Source organism: Eptesicus fuscus, chromosome 11, assembly GCF_027574615.1.
Source record: "Eptesicus fuscus isolate TK198812 chromosome 11, DD_ASM_mEF_20220401, whole genome shotgun sequence".
In the NCBI taxonomy this organism is placed as follows: domain Eukaryota; kingdom Metazoa; phylum Chordata; class Mammalia; order Chiroptera; family Vespertilionidae; genus Eptesicus; species Eptesicus fuscus.
Window position 1 is genome coordinate 64,594,257 of NC_072483.1, and position 21,782 is coordinate 64,616,038.

At 38.9% G+C, this 21,782-nt stretch overlaps 1 protein-coding gene across 1 annotated transcript in view; it reads right to left on the bottom strand.

The window, feature by feature from the left end:
* Window positions 1-21,782, bottom strand: part of LOC103289379 (nuclear body protein SP140-like protein) — a 63,034-nt gene that overhangs the window by 40,364 nt on the left and 888 nt on the right. The window contains exons 2-8 of the mRNA XM_008145254.3: window positions 12,495-12,660; window positions 11,616-11,784; window positions 7,960-8,043; window positions 4,910-5,059; window positions 3,772-3,882; window positions 2,164-2,247; window positions 1,305-1,388 (exon numbers count right to left, since the gene is read on the bottom strand). Of these exons, the coding sequence (XP_008143476.2) occupies window positions 1,305-1,388; window positions 2,164-2,247; window positions 3,772-3,882; window positions 4,910-5,059; window positions 7,960-8,043; window positions 11,616-11,784; window positions 12,495-12,660 (848 nt within the window). The remainder of the gene's footprint in view (window positions 1-1,304; window positions 1,389-2,163; window positions 2,248-3,771; window positions 3,883-4,909; window positions 5,060-7,959; window positions 8,044-11,615; window positions 11,785-12,494; window positions 12,661-21,782) is intronic.

Genomic DNA, 21,782 nt, shown 5'->3' on the forward strand with positions numbered 1-21,782 from the left:
TACATGGGAACCTGCAGAATTCCTAGACTTCCTGATTCTCTTCTACCCTGTGAACCCGCCCTGACCACCTGCAGGCTTCCCTTAACTGTCACCCTCAGTGACGCACCGGGAACTCTTGTGCCACTCTTCCTTTTCTACTTTGACCTTAAAAACTGACCTGCATGGCTTTCTGTGCTTTATTCCTTGTCCATAAAATAGAGTTACAGTAGTTTGCATGTCTGTGTCTTAGGTTTTGTAAAGATTAAAGGCCTTGCACAATCCAGTAATCTGATGGAGACTGTCAGAAACCTTGCATCCTTGTCTTCTACCCCTGTTCTTTCTCATTTTCACCCTTTCTACCTGTCTCTGCTTCTTCTATTTCTACCTCTGATTCTTGCTGATGGAATCTCTTATCACTTCTCTTTGTCCCAATTTGTTTCTTTTACCATGTCTGTTCCCACCTCCCTCTTTTCCCTCCTGCTTCCCTAAGCCATGTGTTATGTCTTCTCCCATCTGATTCTGCAGCTTTCTAGAACTATCAGTCAGAAAAGGCATCTTTGAGATAGTATATAATTTCCATATAAATTTACCAAATTAATGAGCAAAATGGAAAGCAGAGTGGGGCAAAACAAACAAACAAACACTGGTTCCAGGCATAGAGCTAGCTACACATGTGCAAAGGCTCAGATGAGAAAGAGTAGTCAAAAATCAAAATTCCTGGCATTTACCCGAAGTGTTGAAGTGATTTCAGGAGAAGCAGAAAAGGAGAAAGAACTGGTCTTTCTCTATGCCAGTGGTTCCCAACATTTTTTGTGGCCATGCCCTACCTAAGCATATGTAAAATCCTGATGCCCGCCCCCCCCCCCATGACATATAATTCTTATTATTCAAAAAGTGAACTCCTATTCACATGGAGGAAACCTAAAAGTCCATTAACTTGCTCTAAACAAGCTTCCAAAAAACATGGTATCCATGAAAGAGAAAAATAAAAGAACGAAAGGAAAGTTGAAGTACTGAGGAAGAAATCACTAAGAAATTGTTTTAAAAAATAATATGAAGTGATATGAAAAAATAGGAAATAAAGTTTCAAAACATATAATATAGAACTGAAATGCATAAATATGTCACAATATATATTTATATGAGGCCCCGAGTTCACAAGAAATGCAAAAATTTCACTGTTAATAACTCACTCTCAAATTGCCCCCCCTTAAAAATCAAATTGCCCCCCTGTGGGGCATGTGCCCTACATTGGGAATCACTGCTCTATACTGACAAGAAAGTCAAGCTTTAATTACAAAATAGAGCATTTAAATACTAATTACCATCTCCATCATAAGGCAGTAACTTGGGCATTGCTTCTATTTCTCCTATTTCATCCATTTGTAGATAAACAAGTTCCAAGGGCACTGAAGAGAGAAACAGGACCAGGATGAGCAATTGAGAGTCACCTGAACTCTACCTCGATGTGGTCATGTCCAGAATGCATCGGAGCTCTGATGTTCCTAGCGTGGGAGAACTGCTCCTTGGGGATAAAAGTATATTGCACCAAACAAGCTTTGCTCTGCATCCCTGAGCACTTTGTTAGGCCCTTTTCCCCTTTCTCCTCTTTTTTATCCCTCTGACCCTATTTCTACATATTGCTGCATCTGCACCACGAGGCTATTTGTGGATCCCTTTGACTATGACTTTCTATCCCTGACTTCTACCATCTCTGCACTTCTGTCTCCTTTCTCCATGATATTCTTTAGCTTTTTGCTCCATTGTATTCCTATTTATTCTTTTAACTCACTCCCTCTTTGTCTTTCCTATATATAGTATTCCATTATTCCCATTCAATCCCTAAAGAGTGAGTTTAAAATTCTCTTTCTTCCCAAACTCTAAACTGGTAGTATTTAGATTTCATATACATTCAGAGAAAATTCAGCTTAATTAGACAACTCCATTGGATTCCACAAATCTACATTTTTATTATTTTGTGCTCTTCAATTGTCCTCCCAGGAGACCCTTCATTAGGTACCTACTCCTCCTTTCCTCCTTGCCTCCACATGCCCAGGGAGAGCAACCAGAGAGAAAAAGAAAAAAAGTGTGAGCTTATGTTTGAGGGAAGAAAAGGAAGCTTCCCTTTCATACAGAAAATCAAACAAATATAGTGAGGTATTTAGTCATTTAAAGCATGATTACCTCTCCCATGGACTGGAAGCAGTTTTGGTATCACTTCAGAATCACCTCCACTAGTCCTTTGGAGAGCTTCGTGCTCACAGGAAACTGAAGAGAAACACAGAAATGACCAACCAGTCATGGTGACCTGGGCACAGACTCAGAGAGCTCAGCTGAATTCTGGTGTTCAGTGCTCAGGTGAGCTTCTCCTTGGCAAAAGGTATAGTTGTTCCTATTGCCTTATGTTACGTCTTTTCCTTCGTGTTTTCTCTCAATCATCTCATTTCTGTCACCACATACTTTGCTTCTGTGCCATGAAGGATTGTTCATCTCCTTGACTTTCTCACTTTCCTCTCAGTCCTTTATTCTTCATTGCTCTTTGTCACTTTTCCAGCTTATGTCTCCCTTTTTCTTTTTAGCTCTCTCTAGATCCCTTGCATCCCTCATGGCAAGTCCCTTCCTACCATCTCTCTGCTTTTCCCTGTTCTTGCCAACAAAATATACTTGTTGAATGACAGTCTCCTTGCATCAGGCCCTGTTTCGCTCCCCTGGTACCTGCAGACCTTATGGGTTCTCCTGAACGAACTCAGCACAGGTGACCCTGGTTGTCCTGACCCTTTGTCAGCCCCACATGACCATAACCACACTGAGTCATCAATCATTCTGGTCCACCAACTTGCTTGACTAATTTGAAACAGTAAAAGACCCTTCTATGTTTCAGATAAAATGACACCTTGTTTGCCAAAATTTTTTGAAAAATTAAATAATATAATGCAAAACTATTGACAAAAATTACAATTTAGATTTGAGGGCAGTTGATCTGAAAGACCATGTTTCCTTTGAGGGTTTTCCAAAGTTAGGCACAAAATAATCCTATATATAAAAGCTTAATATGCTAAGTGTCCAGTCATCTGGTCATCCATTCAACCAATCAAAGCGTAATATGCTAATTATAAGCTAAGGCCGCTCAACTGCTCACTATGATATGCACTGACCACCAGAGGGCAGACAGTCGACCGATTGATCAGTTGCTATGATGAGCACTGACGACCAGGGGGCAGATACTCCAACCAGTAGGTTAGCTTGCTGCTGGGATTCAGCTGATCAGGACTGAGGGAGATGGGCCTGTACACACCCTGGAGCCCTCCCACGGTCCCTCCCCAGCTGGCCAACCTCCTGTGTCCCTCCCCAGTCCTGATCATGCACCAGTGGGGTTCCTTGGCCTGGCCTGTGCCTTCTCACAATCCGGGACCACTCGGGGGATGTCAGAGAGCTGGTTTCGGCCCAATCCCACAGGCCAGGCTGAGGGACCCCACTGGTGCATGAATTTGTGCACCAGGCTGCTAGTAACATTATTAACAAAAAGAATAATACTTAGTTTTTATTCTGTAGGGAAGAGAAAGGGTAGGTAGGTATAAATTCAAGTCTTTAGTATTAATAGATATAAAAAGCACCTTCTTTCTTTACATATTTGCACTAAAATATACATTTAGAAACATTAAATGTATATGAAGTTTTAGGGCCAACCAAATCTTTTGACAGTGAAGTGTGTTCACAATTTGACGCATCAGGAAATGCCAGTTCTGAATTTAGCCACCTGCAGCCCAGAGCTGCCAATTTCCTCTTTCTTACCTGGTTCATGTCTCCGTGGGGAGCTCAAAGCTTCCTGGGGCTCTTCTCCATCACAGGTTACACAACAGGCCTTGCAATTCTCTTCAGAGAGGATGGAAATCCCACTGGCATCTCAATTTATGACCGAGAAGGAATCACCACAAGAAAATAATGAAAAAATAACAAGAAGGCTGATAATCTGGAATGCCCCATTCTGCAAAACGATCTGATCTAATGGTTAACTTTGCTTCAGTAGTTTTCCTATAGACTGAGAATTATTCACTCATCATGGGGAAAATTTCTCTTTCTCTTTATCTACCCTTCCTATTTCATTCTGTACTTTTTATCAAGGTCTGCCTGTTTCTTTCTGCTGGTGTCTCTTGTTGCTTCTCTTTCTCTTGGTGTGTTTCTCTCCTCTCCTCTGCTCCTTTTGTCTCTTGCTTTCTGTGATACTGCTCTTTCTCTCCTACCCTTGGTCTTGCAATTGTTCTTTCTAGCTTTCTCTCTCTCTAAAAAAATAAAATAAAGTCCTCTCTGAGAGAGTCTGTTTTAAACAAGCTTTAACCAGACTATAAAGGGTAATTGGATGGTAGTGGAACAAAAAGACTGTTCTAAAGAGACATATGAGAAAGCTCAGAAATGAAAGAAAATCTTAACAATTAAAATGATTTGGAAAGAAGGTTTTTGCTATGTTGAATAGTGTAGGAAGCAGGTAATGAGGTTGGGGAAATAAGCAGTGGCTCATTGTGGATGACTCTGGATGCACTGAAATAAATACTTATTTAATCCTAATCTATTAATAAGGAAAGTACAAAAATAATACAATCTAATATTTATTTTCAAATGTTCCATTTAGTTAAAATGCAAAGAACTTATTTCATGGGAGCAAGATTAAAAAAAGGAGATGAGCAGGTGGCTGTTATTCTGAGAACCATGACTCAGACCTGGATTAGAGACTTGTGCATGGGGATGTGAGAGACCCTTTTTTGGTAAATATGTCTCTTTACATTAAACTCTGGTCTACTCTTCTGCTCTATTTCAGGCTCCTTGGGAACTCCTTTCTGAATTATAACCCCATGAAACAGCCCTTCCCCTCTCCCCATATGTGCTAGATTCACTCACAGTCATCCAGGTGAATGTTGGACTCAGTCAACCTTACCTACTTGTTGAGATCCTTGGGCGGATTCATTTGTAATTTCCTGGGTTTGTATTGATCTACTTAGGTCATGAGATGAATCTTCTTGCTTTATACTCATTTGCTGTCCATCACTGAGATGCTCTGAGATTCTAGCTCCAGGTAGGGCTTCACCTGGATCACATTGGGAGTATTAAAGAATTTGTTTTCTCTTTCATGATAAACCTCCTTTACTCTTTACTAATATCTACTACTAATCCCTCCACCACCTCATTCTCCTTTCCCCTACCCTAGCAGTATACGGCTCTCTAAGCATACTTATGATATATTTTCTACTTTTTAATGTATACTTTATACTCTTAGCAATTTGTCTGTATTCAAAATAATAAGTATGATTATTAACATAGATCCAAATTTTATACAAATACTAGAGGCCCAGTGTACGAATTCGTGCATGGGTGGGGTCCCTCTGGGTGGCCTGCAGGGATCGGACTAAAACCCACAGTCCAACACTGCCTGCAGCTCCTACCTGCAGCTCCCGCTCATCCCAGCCCCACTGTGCCTGCTGCAGGCTTGTGCCCAATCAGTCCCAATCAGGAGAGGTTTGCGCTGCAGCAGCATTGCTCGCTGGCCATGAACCCTGTGTCTGGCGCCCTACCAAGGGGAGTGGCCTGTGGGATTGGGCTGAAACTGGCTCTCTGACATCCCCTGAGGGTCCCAGATGGTGAGAGGGTGCAGGCCAGGCTGAGAGACCCCATCGGTGCATGATAGGGTCAGGGAGGAACCACGGGAGGGCTCCAGGGCATGTCTGGCCCATCTCTTTCAGTCCCCATCGGCCAGATTCCAGCAGCAAGCTAACCTACCAGTTGGAGCATCTGCCCCCTGGTGATCAGTGCACATCATAGTGACTGCTCAACCGGTCGACTGTCTGCCTCCTGGTGGTCAGTGCATGTCATAGTGAGCAGTTGAGCAGCCTTAGAACATCATTAGCATATTATGCTTTGATTGGTTGTTCGGTTGTTCTGCTGTTTGTCTATTTGCATATTACCCTTTTATTATATAGGATATTAATACAGTTAAAAATGTATAATATCTGAGGTATCCATCCAAATTAAAGAATACATATTAAATGGCAAAGCTGACTACACTGAGTGGCCAGATTATTATGATCTCTGAACGCAAAATAATCTGGCCACTCAGTATATATATGTATTAGAGGCCCAGTGCATAAATTCATGCATGGATGGGGTCTGGCCAGCCTAGACAGGGGGAGGGGACATGGGTGGTTGGCTGGCCTGCCTGCTGGTCGAACTCCTGGTCGAGAGGACAATTTGCATATTAGCCTTTTATTACATAGGATATACACTGAGTGGCCAGGTTATTATGTGTTCAAAGATCATAATAATCTGGTCACTCAGTGTATATTCTTAAGGTTTTTCTTACATTGACTATTTCCAAGGGAAAATATCAACATTTAACAAATAAATAAATTTATTATAGACCATTTGGCCTAAGAATGACCTTTTCTTGGGCTTTAAAGCTGTTTCACTCACTGCTACTCTAGTCTGAAAAACAATTTTTCTTCAGTGGGTGTCTGAGAAAAGAAATTTCAAAGTGTAGAGCATTGACTAAATGTCCAGTTCAGGCGTCCTCAAACTACGGCCCGCGGGCCACATGTGGGTGTTTTTGTCGTTTTGTTTTTTTACTTCAAAATAAGATATGTGCAGTGTGCATAGGAATTTGTTCATAGTTTTTTTTAAACTATAGTCCGGCCCTCCAATGGTCTGAGGGACAGTGAACTGGCCCCCTGTTTAAAAAGTTTGAGGACCCCTGGTTGTTGCAGTCAGGTATACATAATAATAACAGTAGTAAACACAGAGCAATTACTTTGTGCCATGAATTATTGGGCTACTTTGTGCCAAAAATGACTAAGTGCTTTGCATAAATTAAGTCATTTAATTCTTACAATTAAATTCTTACAATTATTTTAGGTACAGATACAGATTTACAGGTGAGGCTATTCAAACACAGAAATTAAGTAACTTGCCCAAGTAAGCAAATGGTACAGCCAAGATTTAAGCCTGGCAATGGGGTCTCAGAGTCTTTGCCCTCAACCAGTGTGGAGAGGAAGGTTTGAGTCCCATACAGCACAATTCCTATTTATGTGACCTGCACACATCACTAACCATCCTCCCTCACATTTCACTTCTTCAGAAAAATGGGAATAACGAACCCCCTATGATAGCATTGTTATGAGGATTAAGTGAGCTGCTACTCATGAAGAGATATCTGGGCTATAGTAACTTTGAGAGAGATCACAATTTTCAGTATTAATGTCTTATGTGTTATAATTTAATGATGAATTATTAGCAATAATACTAATGAAAGGGTGATTAAATAGTTGGAATTGGTGGTTATTGGTTACAATTGTACATAGTTCATATGTAAGTATTAAACGACTTGATCCATATGAAGTGCTGACCTTATACCCATAAAAGTTAAGTGTAGTTACTACCATCATTGTTAAAAATTATTACTGCCCTTTATTATCTTCTCCCCTTTTAACTCCCTTTCTTTTTCCTCTCCTCTCTTCTACACAGCACCATTCTTTCTACATTCTCTTCTACACACGATTACTACTCACTCACTTCCTCTATTTTCCTAGATTATTAGGCATATTTACAACAGTTCCTCCTTTTGACATACCAAAGCCTTCCTCTTTGGACTTGTTACAAAGGACCAAACCCTTACTCCTTCCCAGATCCACTGAATTCCTAACTCACAAATACTGCAGTCAGTTCTTCCCTTAATTCTGCCTTTTGGTCACAGTAAGATCTCTCTTGAGTGTATGTTCCAACTTCTTAGTTGTTACTTCTGTCTGAAAATATTCTTGGATTCCCATCTGGTTGTTGGTTAATTGAGAAGCCAAACAACACACCATTGCTCTGGCTTCCCATCTCCTTCTGCATCCCTTCCCCAGATTATACTCTCCCCTGAGGAATGCAGTCTCCTGATCTGTGATCTCCTTTCCTCTTGGTAGATGAAAAAACATGTTTCTATCAAGTCATAATTACCTTGTTCACAGCTTTGTTGGCAGTTGAGCATCTCTGTTGTTTCCTCACCATCAATAGCTTGGCAATGGAATTCACGATGAAGCACTGAGAAGTGGAAGGAAAAGGCAATTATAGGTCTCTGGCAATGGCCAGGGGATGCATCTCACAGTTGCACATCCAGGTACATTCTGGACTCCAGTAATTCAGAGGGAACCTTCCAGCCCTCAGGGAACCCTGGGCTTTCGTGGGTCTCACATAACCTGTGACTTGATGATGTTCCTGGAATCCTATAGCTGTTCCACACAGAGATGCACCTCTCAAGGTTTAAAAATGATGGACAGTGGACAATTGTAAATCAGAGTTAAGCCCCTTCAGAATAATCTCAGAATGGTGAAAGCCAATTTAAAATAAATAATGTGTTTTGTAAATTCTACATATATTAGGAATAGAGAAGAAGCACATGGATTTCTTCAGGAAAAAGGTAATGCTTATAGTGAAATAGACCTACTTAAAAAAAAACAACACAAAAAACCCTACATCTTTAAGGATGGAGAATTTAAAAGAAAGGAGGGAAGGAAGGGAAGAAGGAAGTATATCTTGGGTCAGGGAAGATTATCTGGTTACAAAGAAAAATATATAAAACTAAAAAGAAGCTAGAACTTCCCCCAAGGTGGAATGGGTGGGAGGAATCCGGGAAACAAAGGAAAGATACTTTCTCTAAGGCACAAACAAGAATAATATTATATTTTAATTATTATTATTAATTTTCACCTGAGGTTATCTTTTTATTAATTTTGAGAGAGAGAGAGAGAGAGAGAGAGAGAGAGAGAGAGAGAGAGAGAGAAAGAAACATCAAACATTGATGTGAGAGAGAAGCATAGATAGGTTGCCTTCCTTATGTGCCCAACTGGTCTTGAACCCACAAACTTTTTGTTGTATGGGATGACACTCCAACAAACAGAGCCACCTGGTCAGGGCAGGAATGAATATTTTCTGAGAGGCACAAACCAGAAGTGAATATAGCACAGCTGTACCAGTGACCCAGGAAGTGGTAACAAGAAGTTCAAGAAACCGATCCAGAGCACTGCACTTCAAATATGCATTCTGAGGTAACTCATAAAACAGATTTTTAAAAAAGCAAGACTCCCAAGACATGAGAAAAACACCCAAGAAATACAGAAAGATGCTGGCCTAGAAGGAGAGGTAACTGAATCAGACTTTCTGTGCACAAATCCCACTGAGGGATCAGGGCGCTAGTGAGGGGATCAAGGTGGAAAGTTCCAACAGATGCATTTGCCACACCAAGGACATGTTGACTTCATGTCCAAGCAAAGTCTGGAGGAGGACATGGCATATAAGTGCTGTAGGGGCTAGAGAACATAAAGGGGGACCCCAAGCCCAGGCATTTCAAAAATGAGGGGCTCTTCTCTACACCTGCATGCCCCCCAGCTAAAAGCGTGGGTGATGAAGGTTGAGGGTCAGAGGAGGTCACTCCAGGTTACAGGAAGGGCATGAGCGCCAATCAAGTCGTTCGATTGCAGGAAGATAAGATCCGGCTGGAAGCCCGATGGCACAATATGTGGGGCTTGAGGGTCGGAGAGATGGTCCTGGGCTGGGCAAGTCTGTGGGATGCAGAGGAGTGAGTGCTGTGGACTGCAAACTACCATGACACCTGTCCGGCACTGCCCTTAGGCTAACCCCTCCCCTTGAGTGTGGGCAGGACTTGCTCTGACCAATAGAATTTGGTAAAGATGATGATGTCACTCTCATGGTCTGTTTATTCCCCCCACCCTCGTGTTTTTTTCAATTGTGGTAAAATACATGAAGTATAAAATTTACCATTTTAATCATTTTTAAGTGTACAGCTCAGTGGCACTAAAGTACATTCACACAAATTATAACACAAACATGTATATTATATACAATATAAAGAATATAAAATGCAATAACATAATCACATGAATTATAATGTAAATAATACTAAAAGCTATAATTTTTTTCTAAGCACTGTTTTAGCTACATCTCACAAAGTTTGATATGTTGCCATTTTCATTTTCATTGAATTAAAAGTATTTTCTCAGATTGCAAAGATTTTTGCTTTGAAATAGGTTATTAAGAACTTTGTTGTTTAATTTTCAAATATTTGGAGTTTTTCATGTATTCTTTTGTATTTAATTTTGTTATGGTCAGAGAACATAATTTGGGTGATTTGAATTTTCTTAAATTTATTAAGGTTTGTTTTTTGGCCTATCTCGGTGAATATGATTAAAGAGTATGGTCTATCTTGGTGAATGTTCCATGGTAACTTTTAAAAAATGTGTACTCGCCCTAACTGGTTTGGCTCAGTGGATAGAGCATCAGTCTGCAGACTGAAGGGTCCTGGGTTCGATTCCGGTCAAAGGCATGTACCTTGGTTGTGGGCATATCCTGAAGACCCATAGCTCCCATGTACATCCGGGCCTGGGAGGTACCAGCAGCAACCTCCTCTGGGGGCAAGTGGGCAGCCGTACTGGGCCAGACAGTGAGCAGCGCAGCCATATCCCTGCTAGGGAACCCCAGAAACTTACATGTGTGATGTGGGTGCTGGGGCCAAGGTAGGGATAACCCCACAATCCATGGAAAGAATTACAGACCCTAAAATGTAGGGAGTAAAGAAAATTGCCATTCTATTTATACCCATGGTCCAGGAACATGCTTAAAATTTGTGACAAAGTATTTGATTTCCTTAATCCTTTCTCTGACTGAGATATATCATAGTGTGAAAATGAGGTGTCTCTTGTTATCAATATATGGCTTTCACAAATCAACACATCCATTCTTTACACTGATTTCTTTTACTTTTTCTCTGTTTAAAAATCTTTATTACCTCTTTATTTCTTTCCTTGCCACAGAGTGTTGGAACCTCAAAAATTCTTTCCAACTTCCCTTTTCAGAATTAGCTTCCTAGCACTCTTTCCCATGTTCTATTTCTTTAACCAGAGAATACTTTAAGTTTCTTTTGCATTTTGTAGCTTTCACATGCTGCCCCTCCCTATGTACGGGTGTGTGCTGATGGACTCTTGTGACTTCTCCACTCTTTGTTTGGAGAAGTAAATTAGTAAAGGTCTGAATTTAATTACAACTTTTCTAATACAAAAAACAACCTTTTCACTTTTTAACATTTTTGCAAATATCAGAGAGGGTTTTCTTCTTTCTTATAAAGGAGCATAATTCATATCTTCTGCCCATAAAGTAGAGACTCAAATACTATGGTTTTTAGCACCAAATTCAAGCCATGACTGAGGAATCATTTATGGGATTTCTTGGTTAACCTCTGTCACCCCACTATGTGTGAGCTCCATGAGGACACAGGTATGTTTTCTTCAACACTGTATTATCTCATGCTTATCACGTAGTAGTTACTCAAAATAATTGTCAAGTATATATATATATATATATATATATATATAGAGAGAGAGAGAGAGAGAGAGAGAGAGAGAGAGAGAGATCTACTTGTTCCACTTATTGCATTCATTGGTTGATTTTTGTATGTGCTCCGAACAGGGATGGAACTCATAACCTTCCTGTATTGGGCTGACGTTCTAACCAACTGAACTATCCAAGCAGGACAATTGTCAGATATGAATCAGTGAATGAAATGGACTTGAATCCCCAAATTTCATTGAAGTTATAATTACCATTTTGGAAGCTACTGCAAATCTCAAGTAAATCAGGATAAGCCTTCAGGTTAACTGTGCTGAACAAGGCATTCAGAATTGTCATGTCAAATTTCTTCTCCAGTTCACTGAGAATGTTATATGCCACTCTCTCCATGGGGACCAGATTTCTACAAGCTTCTTGAAAACGCTTAAAAATATTAAATGGACAATTTTATAGATACACATTTATAGGTTAGAGAATATTCAGATTATAAATAAAATATTTGTTCTCTTGGAAAACATTAGAATGTCACATATATTTAGATGACTCCTTAAATACTCCACACCTGAAAAATACACTTATTCTGTGAACCTGACTCTCTAACATTGATGTATGCTTGAGAGAGCTATTTTGAAGAATAAAAGTGGTTTCAAAGTTGAATATTGTGGGGGAGGGGGGGGAGGCGGGCTTTAAGAGTCTGGCCAGAATGCTTCAAGAGTTGGCCTGACTGGTAATGAGTGGCTATTTTTGGTGTCTAGACAATATCCCACTTCCCTCCATTGGCCTGAAGTTTCCAGGAAACCAGGCAACCACTCTTCCCTGTTCTGGACCTGGCCAAAGGGCAAAGAAAATTCACAAATAGAGAGAAGGCTTGTATTCAATATAACTGAGATTCTCTGTACCTACGGAGCATTTCCATTTCCAATCCTGCCACATCTCCATCCCATGCCCCTCTACCAACACTTACTACAGAAGAGGGAATGCTTTATGTGGTGCTGCTTCTCCTGTCACCTCCTAAAGTATAAGATAATGAAGGTCCACACTCACAGGGAGCCCCTTAGCCTGTCCATCGCATCCCAAATTTTGTAATAATATAGTAAGGGGCTGTTTATCAGGAGGAAAGCCCCTTCACTTACATTATACATCGGTTCAGGGATAAAACCACGGTCTCGGAGGCCCATAAGAAAAGGAAATGGCTTTGTTATTGCATGTGCAATCTCCACCTTATTTTCCTTGAAGAGCCTAAAAATGAACTCATAGAAAATCTGCTCCTCTGGATTCTGGTCTTCTGGGCTCTGGTCCCTGAGAAACAAAGACACGATGTAAAAATAGACATTGGGTTTCTTTTGTATTTTTAAATTTAAATTATTTATTGTTGAAAGTATTACATATGTCTCCTTTTTCCCCCATTGACCTCTCCCTGGCCACTCCTATCCCCTGCCCCAGCACATGCCCTCACCCCCCTAATGTCCATGTCCATTGGTTATGCTTATATGCATGCATACAAGTCCTTTGGTTGATATCTTACCTCCCTAGACATTGGGTTTCTAGGAGGCTTGTGGTGGGCTAGAAGATCTGAGACTTGAAATATAGTTAATGGAGAGCCACCACATGTAAAATAGTGTTCTTGTGGCGAGACCAGAATAAATGAAATTTACTTATTTAAAGAATAATCAAGGGTGCAATAGAAGAAAACATAGAGCATTAGAGAGACTTGTACATAGAAAAGTGAAAGAGTTCACCCTGTGCCAATCAAAGCTACTATAAAAAGACTTTTACCCAAACCATATAGAGAAGGCAAGGAATTTTTTAAACGTTAAACTTTTTACAGAAATTAATATGAGATTGTAATGTGCTGGAGGCTAAGACCAGCAGGTCATAATTATGCAAGAAGTCCTTCAGAAGGCTGGTGGACCCTGGGACTTGGATATTCAGAAGGGCTGAAAATCTGCATATTATTACCTGCTGCTGGCTGAACAGCTGAAGGCAATTCCCCTAACCTGATAATCCTTTATTGTTTACCAAACCTTACCATTGATGTGTGTTTGCTTTGCTAAAGGGCAAATGTGTATTCCAGTAAATAAAAAGCCGTGGAGCTGGAGATTCAGCGAGTTTCTCCACTAGAGGGAAGTGATTCGCCTGGCTTCCCCCAGTGCCTTCCAAATTTATATTTCTTGTCTAGTCTCTTCATTTACGTCGCAGCTCCTTCTCCAGATTCCTGAATCCTTGCTGCAACAGTTTTCAGCAGTAATGGTTGATTTTATGTGTCAAATAGGAGAATATTTGGGGACAAGACTAACATTTAAGTTGGTAAACTTTGTGTAAGCAGTTTGTCCTCCCTAATGTGAGTTGGCCTCATCCAATCAGTTGAAAGCATGAATAGAACCAAAAGACCAGCTTCCCAGGGTAAAAGAAATCCTCCAGCAGACTGCTTTCAGATGGAAATGCACCATCAGCTCTTTGGGTCTCCAGCCTACTGACCCACACTGAGGATTTTGGATTTGCCAGCCTCCATATCATGTGAGCCAACTCCTTGTAATACATATTTCAAATCTCTCTCTCTCTCTTTCTCTCTCTCTCTCAGAAAATTGTGACTAAACAAATATAAGACAAAAAAAGGTTATAAAAATTTTAAAACTGCGAACAACAAAAAAGGGGGCGTTCTACGGAAAGCCACCTTACAGGGTGAACTGAACATAAATTCCTACTGGGCAGCTCATGGTGGGTAGTCATGCCCAAGACATATAACTTCTTTACTAAAAAGTTTATCTTTGTCTTAAGCAAGCCCTGTCCATTGTTTCTGTGTTCAAAGGTTAACATACCTTTGAAATACCAGAATAATACTCTTTTCAGATCCCTAAGAGGTATAACTACATTAAAAAGTATACTTAGAGTTATAACTACTCAAGAGAGCAAATGGTCTTGTTGCCTGTATATCACCCTCATTCACTGTAAATGTTGTTAACTATCTTACATCCACCAATGTAAAAGAAGTATATCTCTCCATTTTACATTTTATTCAATCATATGGAATTCCCACCTTGCTTTCTCTGTCTCCTTAATCTATCAACAATGTACATCATGCAATCTTCCTTCCTGCTTTGATTTCAAATGTACAAAAATAAATGAAGGCTGCAAAACTGCCATTCTCTGGAGCTTTTTTTTTTTTTTTTTTTAAGGCCCCCTCCAACCCCCTCCCGCCCACGGGGAAGGGCTGCGAGGGGCCTCTCTGGAGCTTTTTATTAATTAGTTAAGAGCTTGCTTCTGGGCATGTCCTCAATTTGGGTCAAATAAACTCCAATACGTGCTGTATAGGCTTGCACATTCTTACGTTGACAATATCCTGGGACTGTGCAAGACCCTTTCACGTGTCATCAAAGTAAAATCTGTTTTCAGCTCTAGCTGGTTTGGTTCAGTGGATAGAGCGTCCGCCTGTGAACAGGAGACACTCTATCTACTAGTCCTGGGTTAGATTCTGGTCAAGGTCATGTACCTTGGTTGCAGGCTCCTCCCTGACCCTGGTCCGGCTCATGCAGGAGGCAACCAATCAATGTGTTTCTCTCACATCAATATTTCTTTCTGTCTTTCCCCTCTCTCTTCCACTCTCTGTAAAAAATCAATGGAAAATATCCTTGGGTGAGGATTAAAAACAAAACAAAACAAAAAATAAAACGCTTTCATAATAATACAAAGATATATTTACCCTTCTTGTTTCTTACATTCTGACAAATGTCAAGTGGAATTTTCCAGAGAATACATGGCCTATGGTATCACAACAGATTGAATTCAGAAGCAGACAGTAAAATCTGTCTTCCACTGAACCAGCTACTAAAGAGATTTATAAAAGTGTAAAACATTGCTATCTTTTAAATAAAATTTATTTTATTTTGAAAAACATACTGTCATAAAATGTGCCATTTTCATAAAATATGTTATTTAAGTTAGCAGGTAATGAGTTCATTACTATTTTTAATGAATAAATAAATATGTTAAGTGTTCAAAATTTTAATTCCTATGTGGTAAATATTAATAGATATAACCCACATGAACAACAGCTAGCTCTTTAGGGCTCTCACTGATATGGAAGTATACACAAGGATCTTGAATCCAAAGACTTGAAAAGCGCTGTTCTAAAAAGAGAGAATATAATAGTAAAATCATAATAATTTTAAAGTAAAACATCAGATTATATTAAAAATTTTTAATTGAATAGGGCAATTAAAAAACTCAGTTAAATAACTTACTTCAAACTATAGTAAACTCAAATGCTATGGTTTCACATTTGATGCTATCAATTAGAGAAATATATATCTGAGAATTAATTAGAAAACTTAAGGGTAACAAATAGCATAAAAAATGAGACTATGAATCTTACAAAAAATAAAAGTAAAGAAGCTCTGGCTGATTTGTCTCAGTGGATAGAGCGTCGGCCTACAGACTGAAGAGTCAATGTTTGATTCTGGTCAGGGATGCGTACCTCAATTGCAGGCTCAATCCTTAGCCCCAGTCAGAGTGCGTGGGGGAGGAAACTAATGTGTCTCTCTCTGTCTCTCCTCTCCCTTCCACTTTCTCTAAAAATCAATGGAAAAATATCCTCAGGTGAGGATTAACAAACAAACAAAAAAAGTGAAGAAAATGTACTTTGTTATTTTTAATAAGAAAAAACAAAGAGGCATAAGACATAAAATGTGCAAAAAATTATAAGCAAGGAGATATATGTCATTTAAAATAGATTAAATTATCATCTTAAAGTACAAATGGACAAAATAGAATCTAACTACAAAAGATGCAACAAAAACAAAGTGACATTAAAAATTTTAAACAGAAAAAGATGGGCAAGTTACATTAGACAAAAGCAAACAAGATCGAAAGCAAAAATAACAATATTTATATTTTCAAAGTAAAATTTAAGACTACGAATAGATAAATCTTTCATGGTGATTAAAAACCACTTTACATCCTATCCTTAACTCCTAAAGTATTTACACACACACACACACACACACACACACACACACAGGATATGTTTTACAAATTAGAAAAATGTATTTATATCAATTATTTGGCCTTGAATTAAACTAAATAAATAATACAGAGAAAATGAACAGTTACATGTCCTGGCTATAAGGTCATATTACAACAAGATCAAATTTCAAAACAAAAAGAATATTTTTTAAAGAAAAAAACTAAACATATGGAGATTTTAAAATGCAAATGCTTTGGAAGTCATCACTTTCATCCTCACAGAAAGAAAAAGTCAACAAACTAAAAATCAATGACTTGTCATGTACCTAGCAGAAAATCCAGGTCACAGGGCAAACTGCCACCCCAAATCTCTATTGGACACAAATTTGGAGAATCACATATAAGATCAGCTGCCTGAACCAGAAGTAACCAGATCCATAAACCAATAGAAACACTTAAATGGTAAGTTTGATGAATTGCTGGAGACTGACTATTGACTTTGTATATGATAGTGAGAACCTTTTGTCAGTTTTCCCTCAGGACCTCGCCAGGTATTCATGGTGAAGTGCTAAGAAAAATCCCCTGAGTTTCTGGCATGAAGATGAGAAAACAAAAACTTTGAAACAACCAGAGCTTCTCCAAAACAAAGGCCTACTCTCTGGGGAAAACATGTTACCCAGACTTATCTGACCTAGGGGAAGGACAGTTTCCAAAATTAGCCTTTCAGTATCATCCAAATGATGCATGGAAAAGGGATACAGCTATGAAATCATTTTAAAATGTATAGTCCTGGGACACAGTTTCACTAAAAGACTGTTATTTAATCATAACATTATAGAATGCTTTCTCTCCCAACACCTTACTGCTACACCAACAGGGTTCCAGTAAACAACTGGATTACAGCTGAAAAGGCTGCAAGGCCAGATTTAAGAAAGAGTTCCCAGAGAATAACATTTTTAAAAAATAGGGGAGACAACAACAAGAACACTGGAAGACTTTGAAGACTCTGCCTCTGAAAGTTGGAACAAATATTAACCATGACCCATCTGCTAGCCAAATTAACATAAAACCTCATATTAGTCACTTATTTGCCTTAGTTCCTATTACCTGATACATCACATCTTGCTTTCAAAAAAAAATTGTAAGGCATGCTAAAGTCTGAAAAGACAAAACAATCATCAAAACGAGACTCAGATATGAAAAGTTTTCAAATTATCAAACAAGAATTTAAAATAACTATGACTAATTAAAATGTTAAGGGCTTTAATGGATAAAGCAAACAACATGCAAGAACAGAGGGTGAAATAAGCAAAGAGATAGAAACTCAACAAAATAATAAAAAAGAAAATGCTAGGAATCAAAAATACTACAACAGAAAAAAAAGAATGCCTTTGATGGGCTCATCAGCAGATTGGACATGACCAAGGAATGAATCAGTGAGTTGAAGATATGCCAATGGAAACTTCTCAAATTAAACAACAAAGAGAAAAAAATATAAGGGGTAAAAAAGTAAAACAGAACACACTAAGAATGATGAAACAATCTCAAAAACATGTGTAAGTTGGATACTAGGGGATAAAAGAGAAATCAGAAGAAATGGTTCAAGTAGTAATTGCCAAATATTTTTTTCAAAATTAATAATAGACAACAAACCACAGAGTCAGGAACCTCAGTAAATATCAAACTGGATAGATGCCAAATAATCTATACCAAGTCTTTTCATATTCAAACTGCAGAAGGCAAAGACAAAGAAAATTATTAAAAGAATCCAAAAGGATGAGGAGAAAAAAATCTTATCTATGGAAGAACAAAGATAAAACTAACATCAAATTTCTCATCAGAAGCCATGCAAGAGGGTGAAAAGAAATAGTTGAAGTGATGAAAAACAAACACACCAATCTAAAAATTTTTAGTCTTTGAAATTAACCTTCAAAGTGAAAGAGAAATAAATATTTTCTCAAACAAGCACTGAGGTAATTCCTTTCTTAAAGAAATACCCAGAAATAATTTTTTTAAAAAAGTTCTACAGGAAGAAGAAAAATTATATGGATCAGAAACTCAGATCTACATAAAGAAAGGAAAAATATTAGAATGAAATTAATGTATGTACAATCATTTTTTCCTATTATAAACTGATCTAATAGATAACTGTTTGTTCAAAGTAATAACAACTATGTTGTTATTACAGCATATGAATAAGTGAAATGACTGGTAGTAGTGTTATAAAGGACAGGAGGGAAGAATTTGTTACATCCTATTACAAAATGCATGCACTAACCATGAAGCAGTACACTATTATTTAAAATGGATATAGCTAGTTATAAATATTTATTGCAAATTCTAGGTAAAGCAATAAAAATGTTTTAAATGAAGTATAATTGATATACTGAAAGATGGAATCATAAAATGCTCAATTAAAACAAAAAGAAAAAGAAAAAGGGAAAAACAAATAGAAACAAATACAATGAATAGAAAACAGTTATAAAAGTATAGATATTAGTTCAACAACATGAATAATCACTTTAAATGTGAATGGTCTAAATATACTGATTAAAATATAGACTTTGACAGAGAAAAAAGACAACATCCAACTATATACTGTTTATAAGCAAGTCACTTTAAATACAAAAACACAGATAGTTTAAAAGTGAAGAGATGAAGAAAGATATACCATGCCAACATTAATCAAAGGAAAACTGTTGTAGCTATATTAATTTCAGACTAAGCAAACTTCAGAACAAGTATAATTGTCAGAGATAGGAAGGGCATTATATAATGACTAGAGTCACGGTGCATGAATTCGTGCACCAGTGGGGTCCCTCAACCTGGCCTGCAGGATCTGGCCAACACTGGCTCTCCAACATCACCCGAGGGGTCCCGGATTGCAAGAGGGGTGAATTTCATGGCAATCCTTAATGTGTATACAATTTAAAAAAGTAGCACTGACTTCCAGTCAAGATGGTGGCATTGGTATGCAGTACTAGCATCATTTTACAACCACATCAAAATTACAACTAAACTATACAGAACAACCATCATTCAGAGCCAACTGAAATCTAACTAAATGGAAATCCTACAACTAGGGAATTAAAGAATAAGCCATATTGAGACTAATAGGAGGGGCAGAAATGCAGAATGGGCTGATCCCACCCACATGTGGCAGATAACAATTAGGTGGGTACATTTTCTGAAACCTACCCCACAAAGCTGTCAGTCACCACTCCCTCCCCATTCCCCCACCTCTCCATCCCCATCCTGGTGATTCCCTGAGATCCTGCCCCATCCAACTTCTGAGCCTATCTAAGCTGTTCCCAGTAGCTTTTCCATACCAATGGTCTGCCTTGGCTCATGCTTCAGACTTTCTTAAAAATTTCCCAAACAAGCAGTAACTGGCTTCCATGTGCCTGGTACCTCTTGTTAAGTTGCCCCAAGCCCGGCACTAGTGGAAGCCAGCTTTGGTTCATAGCTTGGTCTCTCCTAGGCACCTCCACGACCAGCACAAGTAGCAACCATCTGCAGACCTCTTTATAGCTATGCCAGGTGGCCCCAGACCAATACACCCAGTAGGCAGCTTCAAACCACATTGAACTACCACCCACTATTGACACACTCAAGGGATGGATTCAGCAAGCACCAGAGCTCTGCACAGCTGATCATCCTCAATGGTTGCATCCAGTCACCGATCAGCCTGGGGGTAAATATCTCTCGTGGGTGTACCAACAGCAATAAATGTTCAACCACAACAGGACGATGTACACAGCCCACAATGGGGTTGCACCTGGAGGCCCAGCTAGGGTAAACCAGGAGATGTGTCACTGGACCCTGTAGGACACCTACTAAATTAGGCCACTCTCCCAAGCTCAGGAGACATAGCAGCTCTACCTAATACATAGAAACAAACACAGGACTGCTAACATAAGGACACAAAGAAACATGTCCAAAATAAAAGGACAGAACAAAACTCCAAAAAAAGTACTAAACAAAATGGAGACAAGCAATCTACTAGATGCAGAGTTCAAAACACTGGTTAAAAGGATGCTCAGTGATCTTAGGGAAAATGTATATGAACTTAGAGAGAACTTCAACAGCATAAAAATGGACATGGAAACCATAAAAAAGAATCAATCATAAATGATGAATACACTAACTGAAATGAAGAATAATTTACAGGAAATCAACAGTAGAGTAGATGAAGCCCATAATCAAAACAGTGATTTGGAATATAAGGAAGCAAAAAATACCCAATCAGAACAACAAAAAGAAAAAAATATCTATTCCAAAAAAATAAGGACAGTGTAAGGAGCCTCTGGGACGACTTAAAGTTACCACCTAAGGAAACTAAAGGGGGGAGGAGTGAAATATAAGCTTAATGCAAGCAGTAGAAAAGGAATCATAAAAGTTTGAGTAGAACTCAATGAAATTGAAAACAGAAAAACATTAGAGAAAATCAATAAAACCAAAAGATAATTTTTTTAGAAAAAAAATTCAATAAAATTGACAAACTTCTAGCCAGGCTAACAAAGAAAAACCAAGAAGGCAAATTATTAATAACAGAAACAAATAAATCACTATTCATCCTATGGATGTTAAAAGAATAATACAGAAATAATATGGACAACTATGTCTACAAATTTGATAAAAAATGAAATGAAAAAAATTCCTTAAAAGACACACACTACCAAAACTCAACAAGGAAAAACAGATCCTCTGAATAGGCCTATATCTGTTCAAGGAATTAGATTAATAATTAATAGCCCCTCTCCAAAAGAAAGCAGCAGGCCCAGATGGTATCACTAGTGAATTCCACCAAACCATTTCAACTGCAATCTCTTCCAGAAAATAGAAGCAAGGGCATCACCTCCTAAATGATTTTATGAGGCTAGCATTACCCCTGACCTCACTTCTCACTGCCTTTCTTTCACTGCCTGAAGGCCAAAGGCTGACTGGACTACTAGCTCTACTCACTCATCTTCAAATATCATGGGAGCAAGTGGAAGAGTAGGTGGTCAGGACATGTTCTCTGTTGCCAGGAGAGATTGTGCTGAGTGTTGTGGACACACCACAATGCATAAGTTTCCATAAATTATACATTGTTTTAATTTTTACCAACAAGAACATATTGATGTATTTATCTTGCCTTTTTAAATTATACTAGGGCCCCAATGCATGAAATTCATGCACGGGGGTATCCCTCAGCCCAGCCTGCATCCTCTCCAATCTGGGACCCATTGGGGGATGTCCAACTGCTCATTTAGGCCTGATCCCGGGATCAGGCCTAAACAGGCAGTCAGACATCCCTCTCACTATTCAGGACTGCTGGCTCCCAAACTTTCGCCTGCCTGCCTGCCAGCCTGATCACCCTCTAACCACTCCCCTGCCAGCCTAATCGACACCTAACTGCTCCCTTGCCGGCCCGATTGCCCCCAACTGTCCTCCCCTGCAGGTCTGGTTGCCCCTAA